This window comes from Astyanax mexicanus, chromosome 9, assembly GCF_023375975.1.
Source record: "Astyanax mexicanus isolate ESR-SI-001 chromosome 9, AstMex3_surface, whole genome shotgun sequence".
Lineage (NCBI taxonomy): Eukaryota > Metazoa > Chordata > Actinopteri > Characiformes > Acestrorhamphidae > Astyanax > Astyanax mexicanus.
Genome location: NC_064416.1, coordinates 30,136,109 through 30,159,911, shown reverse-complemented (window position 1 = coordinate 30,159,911; position 23,803 = coordinate 30,136,109). Strand labels below are relative to the sequence as shown.

At 35.0% G+C, this 23,803-nt stretch overlaps 2 protein-coding genes across 2 annotated transcripts; one reads left to right on the top strand and one right to left on the bottom strand.

Annotated features, from left to right (window-relative positions):
• Positions 1-278: 278 nt before the first annotated feature.
• Positions 279-8,209, bottom strand: LOC125804617 (coiled-coil domain-containing protein 106-like). The gene is made up of 4 exons (XM_049483692.1): positions 8,028-8,209; positions 4,085-4,237; positions 3,680-3,865; positions 279-1,471 (listed from the first exon to the last, which is right to left on the bottom strand). Exons 1-4 carry the CDS (start codon positions 8,143-8,145, stop codon positions 1,149-1,151), a joined length of 780 nt encoding a protein of 259 aa, XP_049339649.1. The 5' UTR covers positions 8,146-8,209; the 3' UTR covers positions 279-1,148.
• Positions 8,210-9,222: 1,013 nt separating this feature from the next.
• On the top strand, positions 9,223-14,698 carry LOC111195214 (uncharacterized). The gene is made up of 3 exons (XM_049483566.1): positions 9,223-9,347; positions 9,482-9,689; positions 14,009-14,698. Exons 1-3 carry the CDS (start codon positions 9,331-9,333, stop codon positions 14,471-14,473), a joined length of 690 nt encoding a protein of 229 aa, XP_049339523.1. The 5' UTR covers positions 9,223-9,330; the 3' UTR covers positions 14,474-14,698.
• Positions 14,699-23,803: the final 9,105 nt, after the last annotated feature.

Sequence of the window (23,803 nt, the reverse complement as noted above, 5' to 3'; positions counted from 1 at the left end):
TATTAATGAGTTACAAACACTTATAACCACTAAACAGGAGCCTTATTTTAAAGTGTAAAACACTTCACTATTTGTTAATGAGTTACAAACACTTATAACCACTAAATAGGAGCCTTATAGATAGATAGATACTTTATTGATCCCCGGGGGGAAATTCTTGGCATCCAGCAGCAGGTTACACAATACACAAAGTTAAAAAAGATAAAATATAAAATATAAAGATACATATAACCACTTATAACCACTAAACAGGAGCCTTATTTTAAAGTGTAAAACAAATCACCATTTATTAATGAGTTACAAACACTTATAACCACTAAATAGGAGCCTTATTTTAAAGTGTATAACACCTCACTATTTATTAATGAGTTACAAACACTTATAACCACTAAATAGGAGCCTTATTGTAAAGTGTAAAACACTTCACTATTTATTAATGAGTAACAAACACTTATAACCACTAAATAGGAGCCTTATTTTAAAGTATAAAACACTTCACTATTTATTAATGAGTTACAAACACTTATAACCACTAAATAGGAGCCTTATTTTAAAGTGTAAAACACTTCACTATTTATTAATGAGTTACAAACACTTATAACCACTAAACAGGAGCCTTATTGTAAAGTGTAAAACACTTCACTATTTATTAATGAGTAACAAACACTTATAACCACTAAATAATTTTTGACGTGTAAAACACATGAGTAATCAGTCAGTCACATTTAAACAATAAAAATGCAATGACAACAGAAATAAGAAAAAAAGTTTTATTTACACATTACTCCTGAGTGTTAAGGGCACTCAAATTTAAACTGTCATAACTAAACATGCATAGACCTTTTAGCATGGTATTTAAATTGTATAAATAAAATGTATTTGAAATAAAAATATAAATAAAATGTATTTAAAATAAATAAAATTGACCAATACTCAAATTAAATAAGTCTTTAAAGTCTCTTAATCTTAATCTTCACAAGGTCTATGTCTTCCTAAACAAAGAATCCTAATCAAAATCTAAACAAAACCTAAAGAAACTAAAAATATACCTCACATACTGATGTATGTATGTACTGATTTTTCTTTTTCACTCAAACTTGAACCAGTGTGCCCAATACACTTTAAACACAATCAAGTGTACATAACCATTAAACAGGTTTGTTTCTCCTCATGGGGAGGAGGGTACCCTTAGCTTTCATGATTTCTATTTTTTCTTTTAATTCTTCATCTTTCTGAATAGCAGCCTCACAGCGCTTAGCAAATGCCAGCACTGTCTCTCCAGTAGACCTCTTGGCCAGTGTCTCCTCATAGACCTCAGGAGCTGCAATAGCGAGCTCTCCAATCGCTGAAGTGCACACCACAGTGTTTCTGTCAATGCCGTGCTTCTGGAACGCTTTGGTCATGGTCTTTGTCTTTGGCAAGGTTTTGAGGATGGATCTGTAGCGGCAGACAATTTCACTCGGTGTTTGTACTAGGCAGAAAAAAAACAAAACATTAAGTTACTTTGAAAAAGGTTTCACTACACAAAACCATACGCTTTGTTTCAGCTAGAGCTGGACGATATGATGAGGTTAGAAACAGACAAAAAGGTACCACATTTATAAAGTAATATCAGCTATCTAACTATTTGTATTCAACATCTTACATACTGCACCACATCCAGATAAACAAGACTAATTTCGCAGTCTTTGCACTTAAACATGCAGCTGGGAAAAGTTTTTAAGTGGGGTGAATACAGATGTACAGTATGAGAAGATTGTTTTTGGAACTTTTACTATTTTACTAGACTCTGCAAAAATAAAATGAAAAACATTGAAAATGATCCTTTCATTCTAAAATCAATAGGCAAGCATACTCTTAAAGCTATTGGATTTCAGAGCCTGAACTACCCATTACATAACTGTTCTACTGGGTTGCATCCTTGATTTTAAGCCTGCCATTTAACAAATACTGTCACATGAATTTGTCAAATTAAGAAAGATCCAAAATCTCATGGTTACATGATTAATTTTACGCATCAATTTACAATATTGTTAGCAATAAAATACAGAAGTCAAATGGTAAGAAGTACTTTATTCATCATTGGTAAGCAACAGCATAACAATGTTATTAAAAAGAATTCAGATACCGTATTTTTCGGACTATAAGGCGCACTTAAAAACTTTTAATTTTCACAAAAATTGACAGTGCGTCTTATAATACGGTGCGCCTTTTGTATGGATTTTACTCGTCAGGTTGTAAGGAGCAGTAAACACACACTCCGTGCAGCGTTATAGAGAGTTTCAGTGCTATACAGAGTCCAGAGCCGTGCAGCTCCGAGGCTGAGCAGCAATAGCATTAGCTAGATGCTAACCGCTAAGCTAGCTAGCTTATTCACTGAGATCAGTATTATCTAAATTTTACTCGTCAGGTTGTAAGGAGCAGTAAACACACACTCCGTGCAGCGTTATACAGAGTTTCAGTGCTATACAGAGTCCAGAGCCGTGCAGCTCCGAGGCTGGAGCAGCAAATAGCATTAGCTAGCTTATTCACTGTTCAGAGATCAGTATTATCTAAATTTTACCCGTCAGGTGTAAGGAGCAGTAAACACACACTCCGTGCAGAGCCGTGCCGCTCCGAGGCTGGAGCAGCAATAGCATTAGCTAGATGCTAACCGCTTAGCTAGCTAGCTTTTTCACTGTTCAGAGATCTGTATTTTCTAAATTTAGCACTTTTAATACTGCTGGAGCAGTATTATTAAAGTTAGATGCTAATCGCTAAGCGTTCACCGTTCAGAGGTGAGTTATCGGCCTGTAAGTCTGTGCTGCTTTGCCTGGCTAGCATTAGCTAGATGCTAAGCGCTAACTCTCTCAGAGGTGAGTTTTATCAGCCTGTAATCTGCTTGTTTACCGTGTTAAAACAAGCTACGGGGGACGAATCGCTAGCTAATATCTCACTGTCTTACCAGAACACGCAGGATTACTCAGTGTAACGCTGTCGTTTAAGTTTGGGTTAACTTTACTAGTTTAGGTGACTAGCTAGCGTGCTAGCGGATAGCTATGCTAACACTGGTGCAGCAAGCCTTAGTGGACATCTGGAAATCTAAGCTTACTGTAAATAAACTGAAGCACGTTACTCACCCAAATAAACAGTTTTCAGGAGAGGAATCTGTGTAGATTAATATCCAGCACTCGTTTGACTTTGAAAGAGCTAGATTTGTATACTGAGACCCTCCACCGGCAAGCGACCACCCCCGGTGGGGGAAGGGAAACATGGCGCCACCCCTGTTCACTTTGATATAGGCACCCTTTCTAGTGTCACTTAACGCGCCTTATAATGCGATGCGCCCTATGTATGGAAAAATAGCAGAAAATAGGCGTTCTTTGATAGTGCGTCTTATAATACGGTGCGCCTTATAGTCCGAAAAGTAACGGTACTTATTGTACTTGGTTGGTCTTGCATAAAATGCACACATTTACTTGTATTTTTTTTAAACATACTGCATGGCTCTCACAGAATTACATTTTAAAATATGTGGCATTCATGGCTCTCTCAGCCAAAAAGATTCCCAAATAGCAACAATGTTAACTTTAGAAAACAAGACCTAACTCTAAACCTAAATAAGAGAATGATCATTTTTGCATTACCTACATATTCTGCAAGTACATAGAGATATCTGTAACAATTATTTGATTCTTACCGCGCTGCCGAAACGTCTTGTGCTCTCTCTTGTGTTTTTTGGCTGCCTTGCTGTGCTTCTTTTTGGATTTGCGCTTCTTGGGGGTTGAAGATGAGGATGAGGATGAGGAAGAGGAGGACATGGATGACGTATTGGAGGTTTCCGAATCATTCACAGTGACTTTGTTGTCCATGCTTTCTTGCATTGCTGAAAAGTACAAAAAAGAACAACAGAGATTTTAGCCTATATGTTTACTTATTTAATACAACAACTATTGTTATTTTACTATACTGTAAATATTAAGTGGCCTATATAGTAAAAAGTAAGGATATGTTATTTTGTACTCCCCCAGTACAGATATCATATAATGTTTATAAAACCAGCTCCTTGGTTAATGTCTGAAATGAAATAATTCTAGCCATGTACCTGTGAGGGCAGACAACTGTCCACGAAGGAAATCTCTCTCTTCTTCCAGTTCTTCAATCTTCTTCTTCTGCCATTCCAACTTCTCCTTAAGAAGGTTCAGTTCTTGCTTCTCCTTGTTAAGAAGCACTACTGCAGTAGGGGCTAGGTTAGAAGCTGAGCATAAAAACAGATATATAAAAATCAGAATGGCACAACAGCTATTATCTAACAAATGACACTGTGTGTACCATTTATTAATTGATCCAAAATCAGTCCATGAAGGGCAAAACAAATGTACTAAAATTCAATTTTGAAGCTTTGAAATACTATTACCAGCCTAAACCACATTTGCAAGTTGCCAAAACACTTTTACCAGCCCAAAACCTTTATACAAACAGCCAAATGCCGAAATGGCAAGTCAGCTGGAAAAAAGAGGTACATACAGATGACGTTTGTGTCAATCAAAGTGCTTCTGGGACAAAACAAATGGAGGTGTGTAGCACAGCAAGACATGTGGAGGGGGTGAGTATACTTTAAAAACAATGAACATCTCTGCCTAACTAGCGTTATAGTCCACTTACTTTCGTTAACATCTCCAGGGGGTTTAGACTCAGCCTGTGCATTTTATGTGTTTATGTGTTCTCTTTAAAAAAAAAAAAAAAAACTTCTCACAAGAAAAATGGAAGGGCCATTCCATACAGGGCCGGTGTGACTGCAGGATTTCTTTCCAAACCTGCTCATTTAATCAGTCAGTCTCAACAACTTATAACTTGAGCCTTAAGCCACACTGACCCTTTGCAGACAGGTTTGATACCTGTGGTTTCATGTTACCACCACAACCACTTCATATTAATTTGTAAAAGAGCTTTGCCCATTTGTAGCTGTGTTTTAGGCTGGTAAATGTCTTTCTGCCATTTGTAAATGTATTTTGGGTTGGTAAGTGTTTCAAGAATGTGTTTTTATTTTTGTACATTCGCTGATATATAGACAATACTGACAGTTCCAAATGTGTACAATGTAGCCATAATCACATCTGTTCATCATTTTATATTTCATTTAACTAATCTCTGTTAATCTTATTTCTGCCATTGATCCATAAGCGTCCAAAACCTATGAAAAGGTTAATAAATATGAATACTGGGACCGTTGGCCAGCAGATATATTGTAGAACCAATGTGTCAAATATAAAGCCCAAGCCAAAATCCTATCAGGTCCATAACATTATTTTAACATACCATTAATATCAGCCAGTTTCACAATGTGTTGCAGTACAGTCCCCAGCATTCACTGCAACATGATGTGCACTAAAACCCCTTCCCCCAACAACAGTATAACAGACAACAAAAACAGTTGGCTTCAGGAATAAAGTCTAATATTAGGAGAATAAAGTAATATTTTGTGGAAAATGTAGGCTGTTTTGATATTAAAAAGCATGGATATTAAAAAGCATGGCTTACTGATGTTTTATTGTTACGGTTAGATAGTACAGTGTCCAGATTTTGCCCTGTGGTGTCACCACTAAAGTTTAGATTTAGATCTGCCCGACCCCATGTCCGACCTGAACTCGGCTGGGTGAGGCTCAAAAAAATGATTTATAATGTATAATGTATAATTATAATGTATAATGTACTGTTTTCAATGATATTTTTATTTTACCAAAAGCTATTGCGTGATAATCACAATATAGGAAAAATAGCTTGTTTAGAGAATATTTTATATTCTTAAACACTGTCAATTTTAATAAAGCAGATGAAAGTAATTGTAAAGTATGTTTATGTTCTTGGTCTATTTATAATATTGAAAATATTATATATTCCAAAAACCAATTTAAATTATATTAAATTAGAGGAAAGTCATTCAGACATCATTCTTGTAGCCTAATTTATCGATGTTTAGGCCTGTGGATCATTGTTCGCTTTCTTTGTGTTTTCTTTTTTCGGACATTTGTAACAAAACCTTTTTCTTAAATATAGACATAATTTCGCTCATTCAAATTATTAAAACAAATCTTAAATAATAAGTCTATACTTAATTAAATTAAATTAAATTTTGCTCATTCAAACGAGCTCATAATGACAGTTTATGGGGCGGCACGGATCGGCTGGATTTTTTTGGACCCGATCTATTTGCCACTGGAAGCGGAGCCTTCGGCTGCCCCGTCGACGCGTGTCCGCCTCTGGAGAGAGCTTGGAGAAACGCTGTGGTAGATAAACGTTGTAGTGCATATACACGTATTAAAACTTGTCGTAATAACGATATATCTATGTCGTTTTTTTTCTCATAAGTGGCCGCAATATGCTTCTGTACGGCACTAAACCGGTCAAGATACCCTTCCCCGGTCTTAGCAGCGCCTGACTCGACCCGGAGATGGACGCGCAGTTAGCGTCAGATCATAATTACTGCACTACTCCAATGAACTCAGCAGTGACAGATGCTTTAGCAAACGAGAACGGAGCACTAAGGAGAAAAATACACGAACTGGAACACCATAAAAATATTAATTTAAAGGAACAATTAGAAAAATAAAAATAATATTTGAAAGGGAGAATTAGAAAATAAACTTAAAACTAAAAATATTATTTAAAAGGGAGAATTAAAAAATAAACTTAAAAGAAAAATATTATGGAAGAATTAGAAAATACAGTTAAAACAAAAATATTATTTAAAATGGAGAATTAGAAAATACAGTTAAAACAAAAATATTATTTAAAATGGAGAATTAGAAAAATACATTTAAAACGAAAAAATATTATTTGAAAGGGAGAATTAGAAAATGCACTTAAAACGAAAAATGTTAACTGAAAGGGTGAATTAGAAAATACACTTAAAACGAAAAATATTATTTGAAATGGAGAATTAGAAAATGCACTTAAAACGAAAAATATTACTTGAAAGGGAGAATTAGAAAATGCACTTAAAACGAAAAATATTATTTGAAAGGGAGAATTAGAAAATGCACTTAAAACGAAAAATATTATTTGAAATGGAGAATTAGAAAATGCACTTAAAACGAAAAATGTTACCTGAAAGGGTGAATTAGAAAATACAGTTAAAACGAAAAATATTATTTGAAAGGGAGAATTAAAAATACACGAAAAACGAAAAATATTATTTGAAAGGGAGAATTTAAAAAATACACGAAAAACGAAAAATGTTACCTGAAAGGGTGAATTAGAAAATAAACTTAAAACGAAAAATATTACTTGAAAGGGAGAATTAGAAAAATACATGAAAAACGAAAAATATTATTTGAAAGGGAGAATTAGAAAATACACTTAAAATGAAAAATATTACTTGAAAGGGTGAATTAGAAAATACAGTTAAAACGAAATATATTATTTGAAAGGGAGAATTAAAAATACACGAAAAACGAAAAATATAATTTGAAAGGGAGAATTAAAAAAAAACACGAAAAACGAAAAATATTATTTAGACTCTAGACAAAAGTTCTGCTACAAATAACAATATGCAACATATAATAATAATAATAATAATAATAATAATAATAATAATAATTAGACAATAAGACAAATCCAAACGCTTTAAGATCTGTTTTAAGGTCTTTGTGAACACTTTTATAGTTAACATAAATACACCATAGTTCTGAAGCATACTAGTATGATCATTCTTATTAACATTATTATAAGTAGTAGTATTAGTACTATTATTGTATTTGACTTTGACTTTGTAGTTAAAATGCACACTAAAGTCTAGCTACTCAACTAAACTCGGGATGAATACATTTGCTTATTTGCCTTGTGTTGAAAGCAATTTCATGTCTGTGGCACTGAAATATACGTGAAGGAAAGACGTTAAACAAGCTAGCTCATGTCAGCTAGCTTAGTAAGCTCTATAGCTAGCTAGCTAACTGCTACGCAGGCTAGAAAAACCGGGGAAAGTTGCAGCGTTACTGAATAGTTTAGTCAACTAGCTTATAGATAACGGTATAACACACAAAACCTACCGTCTCGCTCATCTGTTGAGATTTGGGTCTTTTGTTGACGCTTTGGGAGCCTCTTTGGACGAGTACTGGAAGCAGAAGTTGCTGAGGAACAGGGTTCTTTTTCATGCTGACCGTCCATGATTTTTCAGGCAAAAAATAAACGTTGTCCTTACGGTTTGCAAGTCCTGACGGGATGATGGCATGAGTCATCAACAAGTTTGACTGTGATTGGTTGCTTCTGTAACATCGGCTGCGGTTGGATCTATACTTTCTAGCGCCAAAATCTTGTTTAGTTTGTATTTTCAGAAGCAGAGGGCACCTAAGAGATATCCAAAACAGGTAAGCAATCTCTTAACGAATATTTTTGTCATTTGTAAACATGTACGATCTATTTAAACAGCAGGATAAATGCAATGAGATCAAAACGAATGATTATGCAGTCCTATACTGTGTAAAAGCTTGAAAACCCTTATATTTTCAAACTACTCCATTGGTCCGTGCACAACCCAGTACTAACTTCACTCTGTTTCTGGTTGTTATTGCAAGGCTTCGTATAAGCTGGTTTAATTTATTTATCAAAAACCTATTAATTCATTAATTTGTTGTTTTCACTGTTCAGACGTTTAACTTAACTATTTTGGATTCTATTATATTGTGCTTTAGTGTATAGTTTTACTTGTGTGAATTGTTTTTTCCATATAAATGAAATGGCTATACATATAACTAAAAAGCTTGTATAATAAGGTATTTCAGAAATGTTCTTGACAATTGTCGGTGTGTACACCTTCAGCAGAATGTCACTGGAAAGAAAGTTACGGGCCCGGATAGAGGGAAAACAAACAAAGCGCAAGACATTGAAGCTAATTAAGTGGTTGCAGAGGAAACACCTTCTGAAGGAGAAGCTCAGATGCCCTCTCTGCTTCCACAAAATGAAAATGTTCTCCGTGACAAAGAAGGACCAGTACATCTGGTATGGTAATCTCTGTCATTGAATAGAACATCATCAGACTGCTACAATGAATATAATAAACATAATTCTTATCCCTTCTCATTATCATCATTACTACTACTACTACTACTACTACTACTACTACTTAAACATAAATCAGTAAATCTAACAACATGTTTAATTGCTTATAAACTATAAATAGTAATGTAGTGTAAGGTTTGTAGAATATATCATGACAAAATGATAGTGTAGAAGCACACAATGATATATGTTTGTAATGTTCACAGGTGCTGTAAAAGAGGTCATAAAAGAGTCTCAAAAACCATCAGAGCTGGCTCCCTCTTTGAAAAGTCTAAATCATCTCTCTTCAACTGGATGAAGTATATTTACAGGTGCTATGCTGTGTTTTTGAATAATGAAAGATATGAGATAGTATTTTTTTTATAAATACATTATAACCACATCAAGGTACTCAAATGGCTACAGAAGTCAATGTTTGTTATTACATTATTTCTCTTTACTACAGATTCTCACAAGGACTGAGGCTCAGGCAGATTGATATGATCAGTGATGACATTGCTGGCAGCTCTACAACTTTGTCTAAAATGGCAAGATGCATTCGAAGGGTCTGCATTTGTGCAATGGAAAGACAAAGAAGAAAGAACAGGCAGTGTCTTGGTGGTCGAAAAGAATTTGTTGTGATAGATGAGAGCTGCTTCCGTCATCAGCGAAAGGTTTGTACACCTTTTTTAGTTTGTTTTAAAAGTGAGCTTCTTAAAACACCATTATTTTGTAGTCCACACATACTAGGTCTGTGACAGTAATGACTGTTTCTGATGATGATTTTCTTTGAAGTTAATTGTGATTCTTGGTTTATTATATGTAACAAGTAAAAGCCTAAAGCAGCCTGTTGAGCTGGGGTGGGTATTGCGAAAGCGATTAATCTTAGTGAATAACAAACAAACTAACGAATGACGCGAGTACACTGTAAAAAGTGAAGCATGGAGCTGTTCATTCAAGCTAATAAATATGATTGAACACATAGTACAATTATTGACTTTATTGTGAAACTCAACCTTTTTGAATTTTGATGTGTCAATTTTGATTCAGACTAAATTAATTACAATTCTGAAGGAAATAAACCAAATGTTTTGGTTCCACTGAAATCATACTCGAAGAAAAGAGATAAGGATGTAATATTTTTAATTTGAATCAAACATGAAGTGCGCATGCGCACTGTGGAGCACGGGAGAAGTTGTAGAGAAGTGCTTCAGAGCACTGAGGGAGAGAGGGAGAAAGTGCCTGAACGCGCTCGCGAGAGAGAGAATGAGAGAGGGAGAAAGTGCCTGAACGCGCTCGCGAGATAGCAACGCATGCTTATGGTATTGTGGCGTCGGGACTGGAGGGGGGGCGCAAGGAATTATGGGAGCTCACCCTGTTGGGGGAAGTGGGTGTATTTCTGCATGTTTATGTTACTGTTTATCCCAGAGTTTCATGTCATGTTTTATTATCACTGTTCTAGTATTATTCATGTAGTTATCAGTTATGTGGTTGTTTTGTGCCTCACCCTTTGTGTGTTTTCTGTGTGTGGGAGTGGGGTTAGCTGCGTTGGAGCTGTAGTTAGTTTCACTTTCAAAAGTGGAATCCCATGTAAATCCAGCTTGTGTCCTCCTCAGAGCAAAATAAAAAGAGCAAGAGAGCACTGAAACGAATCTCGCTGGTAATCCGTCCTCTTCCATGCCACAGTAACTTCTGGAACTTCTGAATATGCTGCCATGTTTTTTTTTTAAGTTCGGTTCAATTTAAATGTATTAGTTTGGTTCCGAAACTGAAATGTAAAGAATTTAACTTGGATCAAGGTGAATAATTAATATTGGGTCGAGTGAAGTAATATGGTTTATGTCAAAATAAAATAATCAGGTTGTAACAATTGACTTTATTTAGATTGAGTGAAGTCAAATAGTTTAGATGCAACAAATGGACATCAATTTTTTTAATTTGAGCAGGGCTACACTTTTTACAGTGTAAAGAATGAGCCAGTTCTAAGAGTGTTTCCCAAAGAGCTTTGAAAAGTGAAATTAACGAAGGAGTTTAAAAAGCTGTTGACTCCTCCCCCGAAACAGCCCGCTTAATCGAACTACAAACATCGTTTTAACACTGCCAGTATGCAGTATTTATTCACTATTATGCCCAAAACATTTAGAAATGTGTTGTACTTAACAACATTATACATATTCTGAATTTTTTATTAAAAAGGGTGTACTTTGGCATTGATAAAATACTCGTAAAGATACATATATCTAAATAAATAATCAAAAGTCTAATCTATTTTGAAAGATAAACTTTTTTTTCTATTATACGTTATCCTCTTAAGCTCCAAGCCTATTTTTACCATTTTCCGCCTGAAATTACATACTCACATTTGAAGGCTTATCACTCCAATATTAAATTATTTAGAGTCAATTCTATGAATTAATATCACTAAGAAGCCTTTACACAATTCATTTAAGGCATTTTAATTATTCAATTGAACATGTAATGGCCAAAATATGGTAAAAACCAGGAAAAATTTTAGGCGCTTTTCAGATTTTCTATTAATTATTTTTATTTTCAGACACATAAAATGAACTATTTATATGGATGAAGGGTTTTGACAGCTCTATATTTTACTATAATGTGTTTACAATCATCATATAAAATTTTAAACTGCTACCTATTACTGGTTAGAAGTTATAGTGATTTGAACCAGTAATGATCTTTTCTTTCTCCAAAGGACTGGAAACTTTATAAGAATAAAAAATACCACTTTTATAACTCATTTTGCAGTAAACTCTGGGTTTTTGTGTGGTCTACTCATATACAAACAGAAATCCGCAGTGTCTCTTTAAGAGCAGCTGTTCTGCTGAGTGGAAAGTCTATTAGAGTCAGTATCTATGGCCAAGCATCTTCCTTCCTTAGCCTTTAAGCTGGCCGAGCTCGCCACATGATTGGCTGAGAGACCTCATTCTCATACCGTCATGTCCAGTAGGCTCCGCCCTGTCTGGCTGTGGGCCAGAATCGTAGCAGCTTCGAATAAAATGCTTTTAATTTGGAATTAAAGTTTAGATTCCGTCTCACATTATTCCTCGCGCGGGGTGGAATCAGGGACCGTACATCCTACACTAAAATTATGAAAATTATTTCTGAATATAATAATATTCTGAATATAACTGAAAAGCAGAGATTCTAAGCTTTAAAATTGTATATTGGGTGTCTATATTGAACCTATAACTATTCATAAACACAGCCAGATATTAAATATCATATTTTTCTGGCCCGCCGGCGGGCCAGGGCGTGTTAAGAGGTTAAACTAATATATCTTATTTATTATATATTATACCAATATCAATCAATATAGTAATATTAATGTTATATTAAGTTATTATTATTACTATTATTATTATTATTATTATTATTATTATTATTATTATTATTATTATTATTATACATAGACGTATGCTCCTGTATGTCTATATGTCTTTATAAATATTTATTACTGTTAATAAATAAATATATATATATATATTTTCAAATTATTTATTTATTTACAGGAACACATGATTTTATAAGCAAACATTTTAAACCAACTAGAATAGGTTTTATACTTGTACACTTGGTATTTTATGAGGAAGAGTCACCTGGAATAGTTTTCTCAGCATCTTAAAGGAGATTCTGGAGCTGCTTGAACAATAGCTGCGGCTTTTCCTTAATGCTGTGAAGCTCCAGGTCATCCCAAATCACCTCAAATCACCACCTCAGTTGGGTTTAGGTCAGGGGATTGTGAAGGCCATGCACCTTTTTGTTTACTAGATAATTCCATATGTGTCAATTAAAAGTTTTCATGGTTTCAATATTAATCTACAATGTAGAAAATATATTAAAGAAAAAAATAATAAAAACATTGAATGAGACGTGTACAAACTTTTGACTGGTACTTATATATTTGCGAGCTGACACAAGCCAAAGTTTGCCCAGATGAACGGCTACAATGTTGGTTAGAAGCACCTGATTAAGGAATAATATTAAATATTACCTGCACATTCACCGATACAATTTACAATACGTGTAGGTGTGATTAAAGACATCACAAGCGTCCCTTGCACCGGACCTACAATACCAGAGATTTTCCCAATAGCATGGAAATATATTGTGTGGTGCTGTAATTCCTGGCCTGGTGGGAATTGTGTATAAGTGCATGCATGCCACAGTAACAGCCTGATTACAGAATCCACGGACTTGGAGACTTTGCAGCTTTGCTTAAACCGTGAGCATCATCTGCAGGAATTGACTGATTGCATTCATTGCAGCATTAATGTCAAGAGCTCTACCTTCACTAGTCTGGATTTTAATTATTTATTCGTGGGTTTGATTGGTCAATTCCAATATACCCAGCTAGACTACAAGCTACAGACAAAGTTGTCATTATAATATAATATAATATATTATATTTGATTCAACCACAAAAATAATATTTTTTCTCCCTCAAAATTGGCGGCCCCTGGTGTTTACGGTGCTGAACTGCAAGCAGAATCCCCTTAATGCATTTTTTCTGAATAACGACTGGGTCAGGTTACTCGTTAATCTGCGAGCGAGTTTCCGTAGTACTTTAGTTAGGCAGGGTTTTGGGAAACAATCATTTAATTAACGATCAATCTTAAGTACGAGTTAACAACGTTCTTAGCGTTACAAAGCTTTCGGGAAACCCACCCTTGTTCTGCTTCCTAGCTGTTTATATTTATTAACTATCAAACATTAAATACACAGAGATTATTTGCCACGGCCCTCTTAGGAGTTATTAACAAATATCTGTTCCTATTTATAAATAAAAAGACAATAAAAAATCTGATTTGTGTGTAAAATTTAAGTGGATATATTTCTGTATAGTTATTCCTATGTACCTAATTGCTAATATAACAGTTTGGAATAAGATGTGCAATATTTTCTGTCATTTGTATGCATTATACTGATAATTCACCCTTTAAAATATATATATTTTTTTGTTTGTTTTTTTCAGTATGCGCGGGGCCGGTTTGGAAATACCTGGAGGAGGAAGAAATGGGTCTTTGGAATGATGGGAGTCAAAGACAAAAGACGGAGAGTAGTGTTGAAACTAGTGGAGAAACGATCAAGACGGCATCTTGTCCCTCTGATCAGACAGCATGTTAAGGCAGGAAGTAGCATAATCAGTGATGAGTGGAGGGCATACAGGGTTGTGTTGAGAAACTTTGGGTACAAACACTATACTACAAACCATAGCAGGTGGTTTGTGGATCCTCGGTCCGGTAGCCACACACAACATATTGAAAGAGCTTGGGGGATCATCAAAGGACATATCCGTAGACTGAGAGGAAATCGTACAGAGACTTTGTTGAAGGAGCACCTCATGGTACTTGAATGGTCATCCTGGCTTGGTTCTCGTAACCCTGATGGGCCACTTGGACGCCTGTTCAAGGATATTCAAAAAGCCTTTCCAGTATGAATGTCATGATCTATTTTCAAGTGCTCTAATTGTCATTCAGCAACGACTGTTTTAATGTCTGAATCAGTGGGACTGAAAAGTGTGTTTTGCATGAATGAAAATGTTTGGTTGTTTCTGTTGTAACTAGGCTTATATTTCATGTGACAAAATCATATTAGCTGTGTAAATGTTTGTAAGTCATGAATAAATAGTGAAGTGTTTTACAGTTTAAAACAAGGATCCTATCTGGTGTTTATAAAGGTTTGTTACTTATTAATAAATAGTGAGTTAAAATAAGGCTCCTGTTTAGTGGTTATAAGTGTTTGTAACTCATTAATAAATAGTGAAGTGTTTTATACTTTACAATAAGGCTCCTATTTAGTGGTTATAAGTGTTTGTAACTCATTAACAAATAGTGAAGTGTTTTACACTTTAAAATAAGGCTCCTGTTTAGTGGTTATAAGTGTTTGTAACTCATTAATAAATAGTGAAGTGTTTTATACTTTAAAATAAGGCTCCTATTTAGTGGTTATAAGTGTTTGTAACTCATTAATAAATAGTGAAGTGTTTTACACTTTAAAATAAGGCTCCTATTTAGTGGTTATAAGTGTTTGTAACTCATTAATAAATAGTGAAGTGTTTTACACTTTAAAATAAGGCTCCTGTTTAGTGGTTATAAGTGTTTGTAACTCATTAATAAATAGTGAAGTGTTTTACACTTTAAAATAAGGCTCCTGTTTAGTGGTTATAAGTGTTTGTAACTCATTAATAAATAGTGAAGTGTTTTATACTTTACAATAAGGCTCCTATTTAGTGGTTATAAGTGTTTGTAACTCATTAACAAATAGTGAAGTGTTTTACACTTTAAAATAAGGCTCCTGTTTAGTGGTTATAAGTGTTTGTAACTCATTAATAAATAGTGAAGTGTTTTATACTTTAAAATAAGGCTCCTATTTAGTGGTTATAAGTGTTTGTAACTCATTAATAAATGGTGATTTGTTTTACACTTTAAAATAGGGCTCCTGTTTAGTGGTTATAAGTGTTTGTAACTCATTAATAAATAATGAAGTGTTTTACACTTTAAAATAAGGCTCCTATTTAGTGGTTATAAGTGTTTGTAACTCATTAATAAATAGTGAAGTGTTTTACACTTTAAAATAAGGCTCCTATTTAGTGGTTATAAGTGTTTGTAACTCATTAATAAATAGTGAAGTGTTTTACACTTTAAAATAAGGCTCCTGTTTAGTGGTTATAAGTGTTTGTAACTCATTAATAAATAGTGAAGTGTTTTACACTTTAAAATAAGGCTCCTGTTTAGTGGTTATAAGTGTTTGTAACTCATTAATAAATAGTGAAGTGTTTTACACTTTAAAATAAGGCTCCTGTTTAGTGGTTATAAGTGTTTGTAACTCATTAACAAATACTCATCTACAATTTGAAAATCTTGATCGGCAAAAGCAAAATGGAAAACTACATGCTGGGAGCTGCAGTAATTACTTGCAGTGAAATTGCCTGCAGCAAACCAGTAAAGGAAGGTTACATCTGGAATGCTGTCCTAAAGAAGATGCCACTCAACCTTAAGAATCACAACAGCACTTTCATGTTCTTTGAACATTAGCACCTGGCAACATTATATCAATATCTGTGACAACCCCAAGGATGATTTCAGATAGTATGCTGAAAATGTCATGGTAAGGGTAATTATTGCTTAGCCCTTAGATGTCAATTTTATTATTTCATATGATAATATACACCACATTATTATAAATGACTAAAAGAGTTAGTGGTGGAATGATTAAACTTGGGAGTTAAATGGTTAAACTGATGTTGACTGATGGAGGATATGGAGATGGAGAAGCAAGTTGAGTTAGATGGAGAAGACAAAGTAAGTGAGTATCTGAAAAGATCTGAAATTTAACAATATAGATGGCTGTGGGTTCACTATTTGGCAAACAACAGGTCATTGTTGCCCTTTCTACGTATGTGTTTTAACTGATTATTAATGGTTTTTAAGGCATTTACAACCTAATTAGTAACCATTAATAAACTAATTGTAAACCATTTATAAACCCTTTATAAAGGTAGTCTTATTATAAAGTGGTACCATATGTTTTTATATGAATGATGACAGGATGGAGCTAAAACACACCAAATAGGAAAACATTTTACAGAATTATATAAGGATGGGAAATAGGAAAACATTTTACAGAATTTTATGAGGATGGAATATGGGATTGTAACAAGTTGAAGGCAGGATGCAAATGCAGGTCTAGATTATTTTTCATACTTCAAATAATGAACAAAGAACAAACACTAGAATAGTAAAACAAACACTAAGGCTACAGAAACAAATACTATGAAACAAAGCATTAACAATAAGACTAATAAACAAACTTGTAAAAATGGCAAACAAAGAAATATAAACTAAACACAAAAGCTGCTTGACTGATGATCAAACAAAGAGAAATCAAACAAAAGACAGAGGGTCAAACACAAAAGGGACACAGACAAGGGACACCTGGAGAGGTAACAAGGGGGTGGGGTCACAAATGGGACATTCTGGGCTAAAGAGCACATAGCTGGAAACACAAGACAGGAAGACAGAGCACAGCAGCACATGGGATCAAAAAAGGGAAAAACACAAGACAGATTGAGGTGTAACAGAGATGTAATATGGAAATCCCATGCTTAATTAAGCAATCAATTACTGGTACCTTCATATAGTGTAGAAATCCGTCATTACTCTCATCTTCATTCATTTAAACACACATTATTTATGGGTGAGTAATTTAACCTAATAATGTATGATTCATTCATTTGTTCCTAGTTAATGCATTCTTGCTTACTGATGAGTTCATATTTAATGAATGCCTTAATTAATGTCATGTCATGTATCATTACCAGATAGGTAGATAGATAGATAGATAGATAGATAGATAGATAGATAGATAGATAGATAGATAGATAGATAGATAGATAGATAGATAGATAGATAGATAGATAGATAGATAGTAATGCATGTATATTAATAAATTAAATATACATATACGAGTAAATATAAGAATCACACTGCATTTTCCATACTGCTCCGACCTTTTCTAAACAGGGGTAGTAGTAGATTATATTATGATAATGTATAATAAGTAGAAGTATTCAGGTAGGAAAAGTTTAAATATATGATTTATTAATACATAATCGTACAAATAAAAGTAATTAAATACTTTTATTTAAATAAATAATAGTTTATTGTTTTCACACCTTCCCACTTCCTCTCACAGTCTATCAGCTCTGTATGACGGTGATGGCACTCGCTGCGGAGGTGTTGTTTGTGTTATTCATGGTAGTAAAATCCTGTTCTTTATAATTACAGTTGGAAAGCGTCTGATAATGTGATAATAAGAGACTTCTGCATGGTTTTAGCTGCTCTCTGTAACTAACCTGTATACCCTACATATTTTCTCCATATGCCTTTATCCATATGCTTTTTTCAGTGTTTAAAAACCATAAGATTTTGAAGCCAGATTAAAAATAGTTTATTTTAATATTTTAAATAACTGCAAAAGTTTAATTAACTAAGCATATTTTTTTTGTATTTGTAGGTCATATGACATCTTCTGTAAAATAAAAAACAATTTAATCCCAATGCACATGAACAAGAATAAATGAAGTTTTTTTTTATGACTATGGTCCCAGCTGCCTTGAGATCATTAACAAGTTTCCCCTGTGTAGTTTTAGGCTGATCTCTCGCCTTTCTCATTAAAAAGGATACCCTACAGATTTTGCATGGAGCCCCAGATGTTCAATGTCGATTGACAGTCATTTTGTATTTTTTCCATTTTATTACTGTTGAACCAACAGTTATCTCCTTCCCACCCAGCATCATATTTACTTAAATAACATAATTTATACAATGTGATTTTCTTGATTTATTTTTGATATTCTTTCTCTCACTCTTAAAATGAATCTTCCCTTTAAATTATAGACTGTTCCTGTCTTTGTCAGTGGAAAAAAATTACAAAATCAGCAAGGGATCCAAATAATTATTTCCTTTACTGTAATATTGCACATTTCTAGAACCCAAAGAGAATTATTTCCCATCAACACTCAACCAATCTATCAAATAAATTGTACAAATGCATTGAGAACACATTCTGGCAAGCAAACACTCTCGAAACACTAGCTTTCCTTTTTTTGTATTTTGCTCTTCCTTACTCTTTTTGGACGATTTTCCAATTTGCACTCATTAAAAGCGAATGTCTTTTTTTACAGGTTCTGGTTGGGGTGATTACACTGTACACTGTGAAAAACAGCATATCCATGCTTTGCTAATGGCCACACACTTCGAAAGCTATGCACCAATAAACAAATATATTTAAATAACATTATAATACTTGATTTAGGCCCTTTTGCTCCATCAAGCAGCCAACACATGGAGCGGCCCACCGGGAATTGCCTCAGTACTCCCTATGGCAAGTCTATCCCTCCACAGCAGCATAATGCAATAAAGACAGTGAGGACCTGAGCTGTAGCTTCCCTCTGGGAAAAAAAGGAAAGCAAGGTGCCCCAATTAATTGAAACGTGCTGTAGAATGTCCGTTTTTACTGATGTCACGAAGGCCGGGGTCAAGCTCAGCCTATTACAGGCCGTACTGTGAAGTGGGAGGCGGCCCTGCCAGTTCCTGGCAGGTCGTGATAAAGAAGCCATATGGAAATGTGACATTTGTTTAGTCTCCCACCATCTAATGAGCCAGTTAACATTCAGTTGTTCGTCCTAATTGGCTCATACGCTAACAGGATGGAGGCACAGGACTCCAAATAATTACTCCCTTTATGAGGCTATGTCTAATGAATGTAAGTTGGGCACATTTACCGCCCTGGTGACTCCGCCGGCACCCGCAGGAATAAGGAGGTGTCCTTTCTCATTCGAGCTTCTTTACAACGAGTCGGCTGGCGGTAATTGTCAGCACTCTGCTTTACAATGGCTGCTGGAGAATAACTTGAATGGCACGAGAAAGTGTGTCTCTCTCGTCTTAACTTTTATTTTATTCATTTAATCCTAATGAAGAGCTGCGACCCTAAAAACAGCCGGGCGCTGTGTGCTTTGGCATGCGACCAGTCGCTGGCAGGTGTTTACACAGAAATAAAAGCACTGTCGGAGCATGTCTACCTCCATAAAGAAAGATGTTTTCATTATCATGGTCTGTAGATCAGTCTGTTCAACTGTCTTCTTCTTGAACCTTGAAATGTTATTCTTCTCGAACTGTTACACAGTGGTGAGTGAAAGTTGGAAAATTCAATAAAATGTTATTGGATTTTCAGCTCTGAAGTCCTTAAAGTAGATAAGAAAAAACAAATTAAACGGACAAGTCAAAAATATTCAATTTGCTTAGTTCTTTTTTTTTTTTAGGAAAATGATTCAATATTGGTTTATCTATTTGTGTAAGTGGAAAAAGTTTGCTGAAAACATTTGCTTCAGTTGTATCAGTTGTGACCCCCTCGTGCAGCTAAATGTTGATTAGCACATCTTAGCATGAGGCACATACTGTAGCAGAAATTGATCTGAAGTTGATAGCATGAGGCGGCAACAGTTTAAACCTGACAGGTGGCAAGTGTGGGCAGTAATCATTTACCCAGTAAAGTAAAAAAAAAAAACAGACAGAATTAGTTCTGAGTGGATTCATGGAGAACAAAAAATATGATCAGATTTTTAGTTTGGGGCTAATGCCTACCTCAGGTCTGACTGTAACAGCCTAGCTAAAGAGACAGAGATCACCATTGAACACTGGCATCTACCTGCTCTACCGTCCACAAACCTGAGTAGGCAAGAAATTGAAAGTTGGAAGCCCAGTCATAAGAGCTACAAATGTGCCTCCAAATGACATAGTATTACTGCTACTGTAGGAGCAGAGGTGGAAAAAGTACTGAAAAATTGTAATTACGTAAAAGTCTTTACTTTGTTAAAATTCTACTCAAGTAAAAGTACCCATCTAAAAATCTACTCAAGTAAAAGTAAAAAAGTACTCAATTTAAAATACACTTTGAGTAAAAGTTACATAGTTACTTTTATTTATTTGATGTAATAAAGTAAAAATCATAAATTGTATTTTTTATTTGTATTTGTTCAGACCACCCCATAAAACATTTTCAAGAGCAAGTGGCATAGGTTTCTATGATCCATTTGTTTTCTTTACTCTTAAAAAGTTATGGTCATATTGCTATGCTTTAACTGCTATTTACCTGTTTAAAATCCAAGCAGATTTGTTTAATGTTCCTAATAAAAATGTAAGGAATTATCATGAAAAACATGAAAACATGCGCAGTGCCGTAAAGAAGCACATATCGATGGGTAGCATAACTCGACAGAACACCAGTTCCCTCGAGCACAGCTAATTCACACAGCATCTCTCCATATTAAACACTGCATGGAGAAGTTGAGCTGCACTACCATGGAGAACAAAACTATATATTTTTTTAATTCAGATAATTTGTTTTTTTTCCCCAGCATTTCATTTTTTACTCAGTAACGGGGAGTTTTTCAATGTAGCGAAGTAAATTACTTGTGTCAAAATACACTTGAGTAAAAGTAAAATTACCTATTTTTAAAACGACTTTAAAAATTACTCATAAAATCTACTCAATTACAGTAATGTGAGTAAATGTAATTAGTTACTTTCCACCTCTGTGTAGGAGTAACTGACTTTCAAATGCAATGGCTCCCTACATCATTAAAACCAGCAGTTGGGGCAGTGTATAGCTCCAGAGCAAAGCCAGGGTTAAACTGCTCAACACAAAACCATCTTTGGATCCCAAACCTGACACCTTGACTTATGAGCAAAAACAACAAGTTCCAGTTTGTTGTAGTCCAGCTTTTTGTTCATAATATCACTTTTTCTCTTATTTCTCCCATCTTGAAGTCTCTCAACTGGTTAAAATGTCTCTGATTGCATCGAAGAGGCAGTCTACCAGTCAAAGATCTCTCTCCAAGAGGTACATTACACAAATGTATTCTTTAAGGGCCTTTTACGTAGGGGTGGGTATCATCACTGATTTCCCAGTTCGATTCGATTCCGATTCACAAGGTCTCGATTCGATTTTCAAATCGATTTTCGATTCGATTCGATTCTCGATTCAACATCGATTAATTTAGGGAAATTTCAGTTACCATAAAAATTGTAGTTTGAATATGAAATGTAATTATACAAGGAACACTCAAATTTCATTATTAAAATATTAGTTTATATTATGAACACTCAACACAAGTTACATTCTTTTTTAAATATAATTTAATGTATCCATCACATTATAACAATAAACATGTAATGTAAACATATATTTGGCTGTGCATAGCTGCAATATCAGAAAAGGCCTTGAAAGATTTTAATGGCCTGTTAAAGTGCAAATTACCGTTTTTTGTAACAAAACATTAAACATGCACATTATGTTTACAGTATTCATTACTGCTCATTACTGCTCTCTTACATCTTAGAGATTTTTCTGCAGGAAAAGGAGCTGATCCACATGTTGGGGAGTGAGACAGCTCCTTTGGGCAGTAACAATGTCCCCAGCTGTTGAGAAAACTCTCTCAGAAGGGACACTGGTCCCAGGGATACAGAGATAACGTTTGGCTTGGCGAGCCAAAAGGGGATATTCCCCTGCATGCAGCCTCCACCATGTCAGTGGATTTTCAGAAAGTGGAATAGGTTTTACTTCCCTGTATCGGTTCACTTCTTCCGTTGCTTTTACAGCTGCTGGACGCTGTATGGACGTATATCCTTACATATAAATGTTACCAGAGCTTCAGATATTTTTTTAGCACGAGGAGAACTTGAAGGTAGTTTCATCGCAAATGCTTTCTCTAGTGGAGTTTGTGTGGGTTCTGCCGTTTTCTGAGTATCAGGATGGTGTCGCGTTAGATGATTTCTCAGATTTGTGGTATTTCCACAATATTTCAGCTCCTTGTTGCACAGTTTACACACAGCTTTGCTTTTATCCAGCTCTTCCCTACCGCCATAGCTTCTGAATCCAAAATGCAACCACACGTCTGCCTTCAGGTTCTTGGGCGCCTGCACTCCTGCTTCAGCCATGCTTAACTGATCACCCCAGCCAGAGCGCGCTGCTCGGAAAAAAAGGATGGTCTCGCGAGATCTACGCGAGACGTTAAAGCTACGCATACACGGGGAAAAGGGGCTAGTTATAAAGATCGATCTCGGGTTTATATAAATCGATATCGGATCATTCAAATGAGGATCGATTTAAATCGAATAATCGATTTTTTTAACACACCCCTACTTTTACGTGCTCTTTGATGGCAAAACCAATTGTCACGCCATGACTGGTCATCAATGGAATAATTTTTAATCAATATAAAACAAAAATGAACCACAAATTAACTGAACTGAGACTTTCCTTGAAGGTTTAGAGGGTTCATTTAAGGTGTTCCCATGTTCAAAAGTAAGAAACACTGACTCAGCGGTCCATGCCCACAGTTTCTGAAGCAGTTTCTGAAGTAGTGCAAAAGAGCCCTGAGGCAATGTTTGATTAATGCAAGTTACTAATCTTGAGAGATAGACATGTCTAATCTGGGGGGAGGAGTTACTGGCTGCTTCATCACAACAGTATTTGTGTAGTAGCTCATTTCTCTAACACTGAACAAAACGCCGTTCCCGTAAGTGCTCTTCATTGGGTAAATATGCTTAAGAACTCTTTGCTGTGTCAGCATGGAATTACATCCCTACCCCATCATCATTATCGTCCTGCAAGCCCCCCCAATCCCACCCCCACACACTCACACACACACACACACACATTACCCTAATGAAGATATCTTACTGGAAAGAGCCTCATAGTATTTACGCTAGCCTTTTTAATTGCATGAAACTTAATAGGCTACTACAGCAAAGTATGCGAATACCATGTACAGTACAAAAGAGTAGACAAACACACATCACTGAAACTCCTTTATAATGCTGGACTTCAGCTGAGTGGCTTTACTGCTCCTTACAACCTGACTTTTAAAATTCATACATAAGGTATTTCGGATTATAAGGTGCACTGTCGATTTTTAGGAAAATTTAAGGATTTTAGATGCACCTTATAGTGCGAAAATATACGGTTTATCTTTTCATGGGTCAAATATAAAGATATGACACTTTGATACAATGTAAAGTAGTCAATGTACAGCTTGTACACACTAAGAAAAATAAGTACTTAAAAGGGTACAAAGCTTGTCACTTATATTGAGGTACAAAAAAGTACCTTTCAGTGAAAGTCCTTTTTTGTACCCATGTTTTTTGTGCCAATAAAGATTATAAAGATTATAAACATTATCATCAACTAAATATGGCTTATGGAT

Coding starts and splice junctions, on each gene's coding strand:
- LOC125804617 (XM_049483692.1), bottom strand. CDS start 8,145: ATGGACGGTCAGCATGAAAAAGAACCCTGTTCCTCAGCAACTTCTGCT. Junction 4,238..8,027: donor CTCAACAGATGAGCGAGACG/GTAGGTTTTGTG, acceptor TTTTATGCTCAG/CTTCTAACCTAGCCCCTACT. Junction 1,472..3,679: donor CAAGACGTTTCGGCAGCGCG/GTAAGAATCAAA, acceptor TTTTCTGCCTAG/TACAAACACCGAGTGAAATT.
- LOC111195214 (XM_049483566.1), top strand. Junction 9,690..14,008: donor GCTTCCGTCATCAGCGAAAG/GTTTGTACACCT, acceptor TGTTTTTTTCAG/TATGCGCGGGGCCGGTTTGG.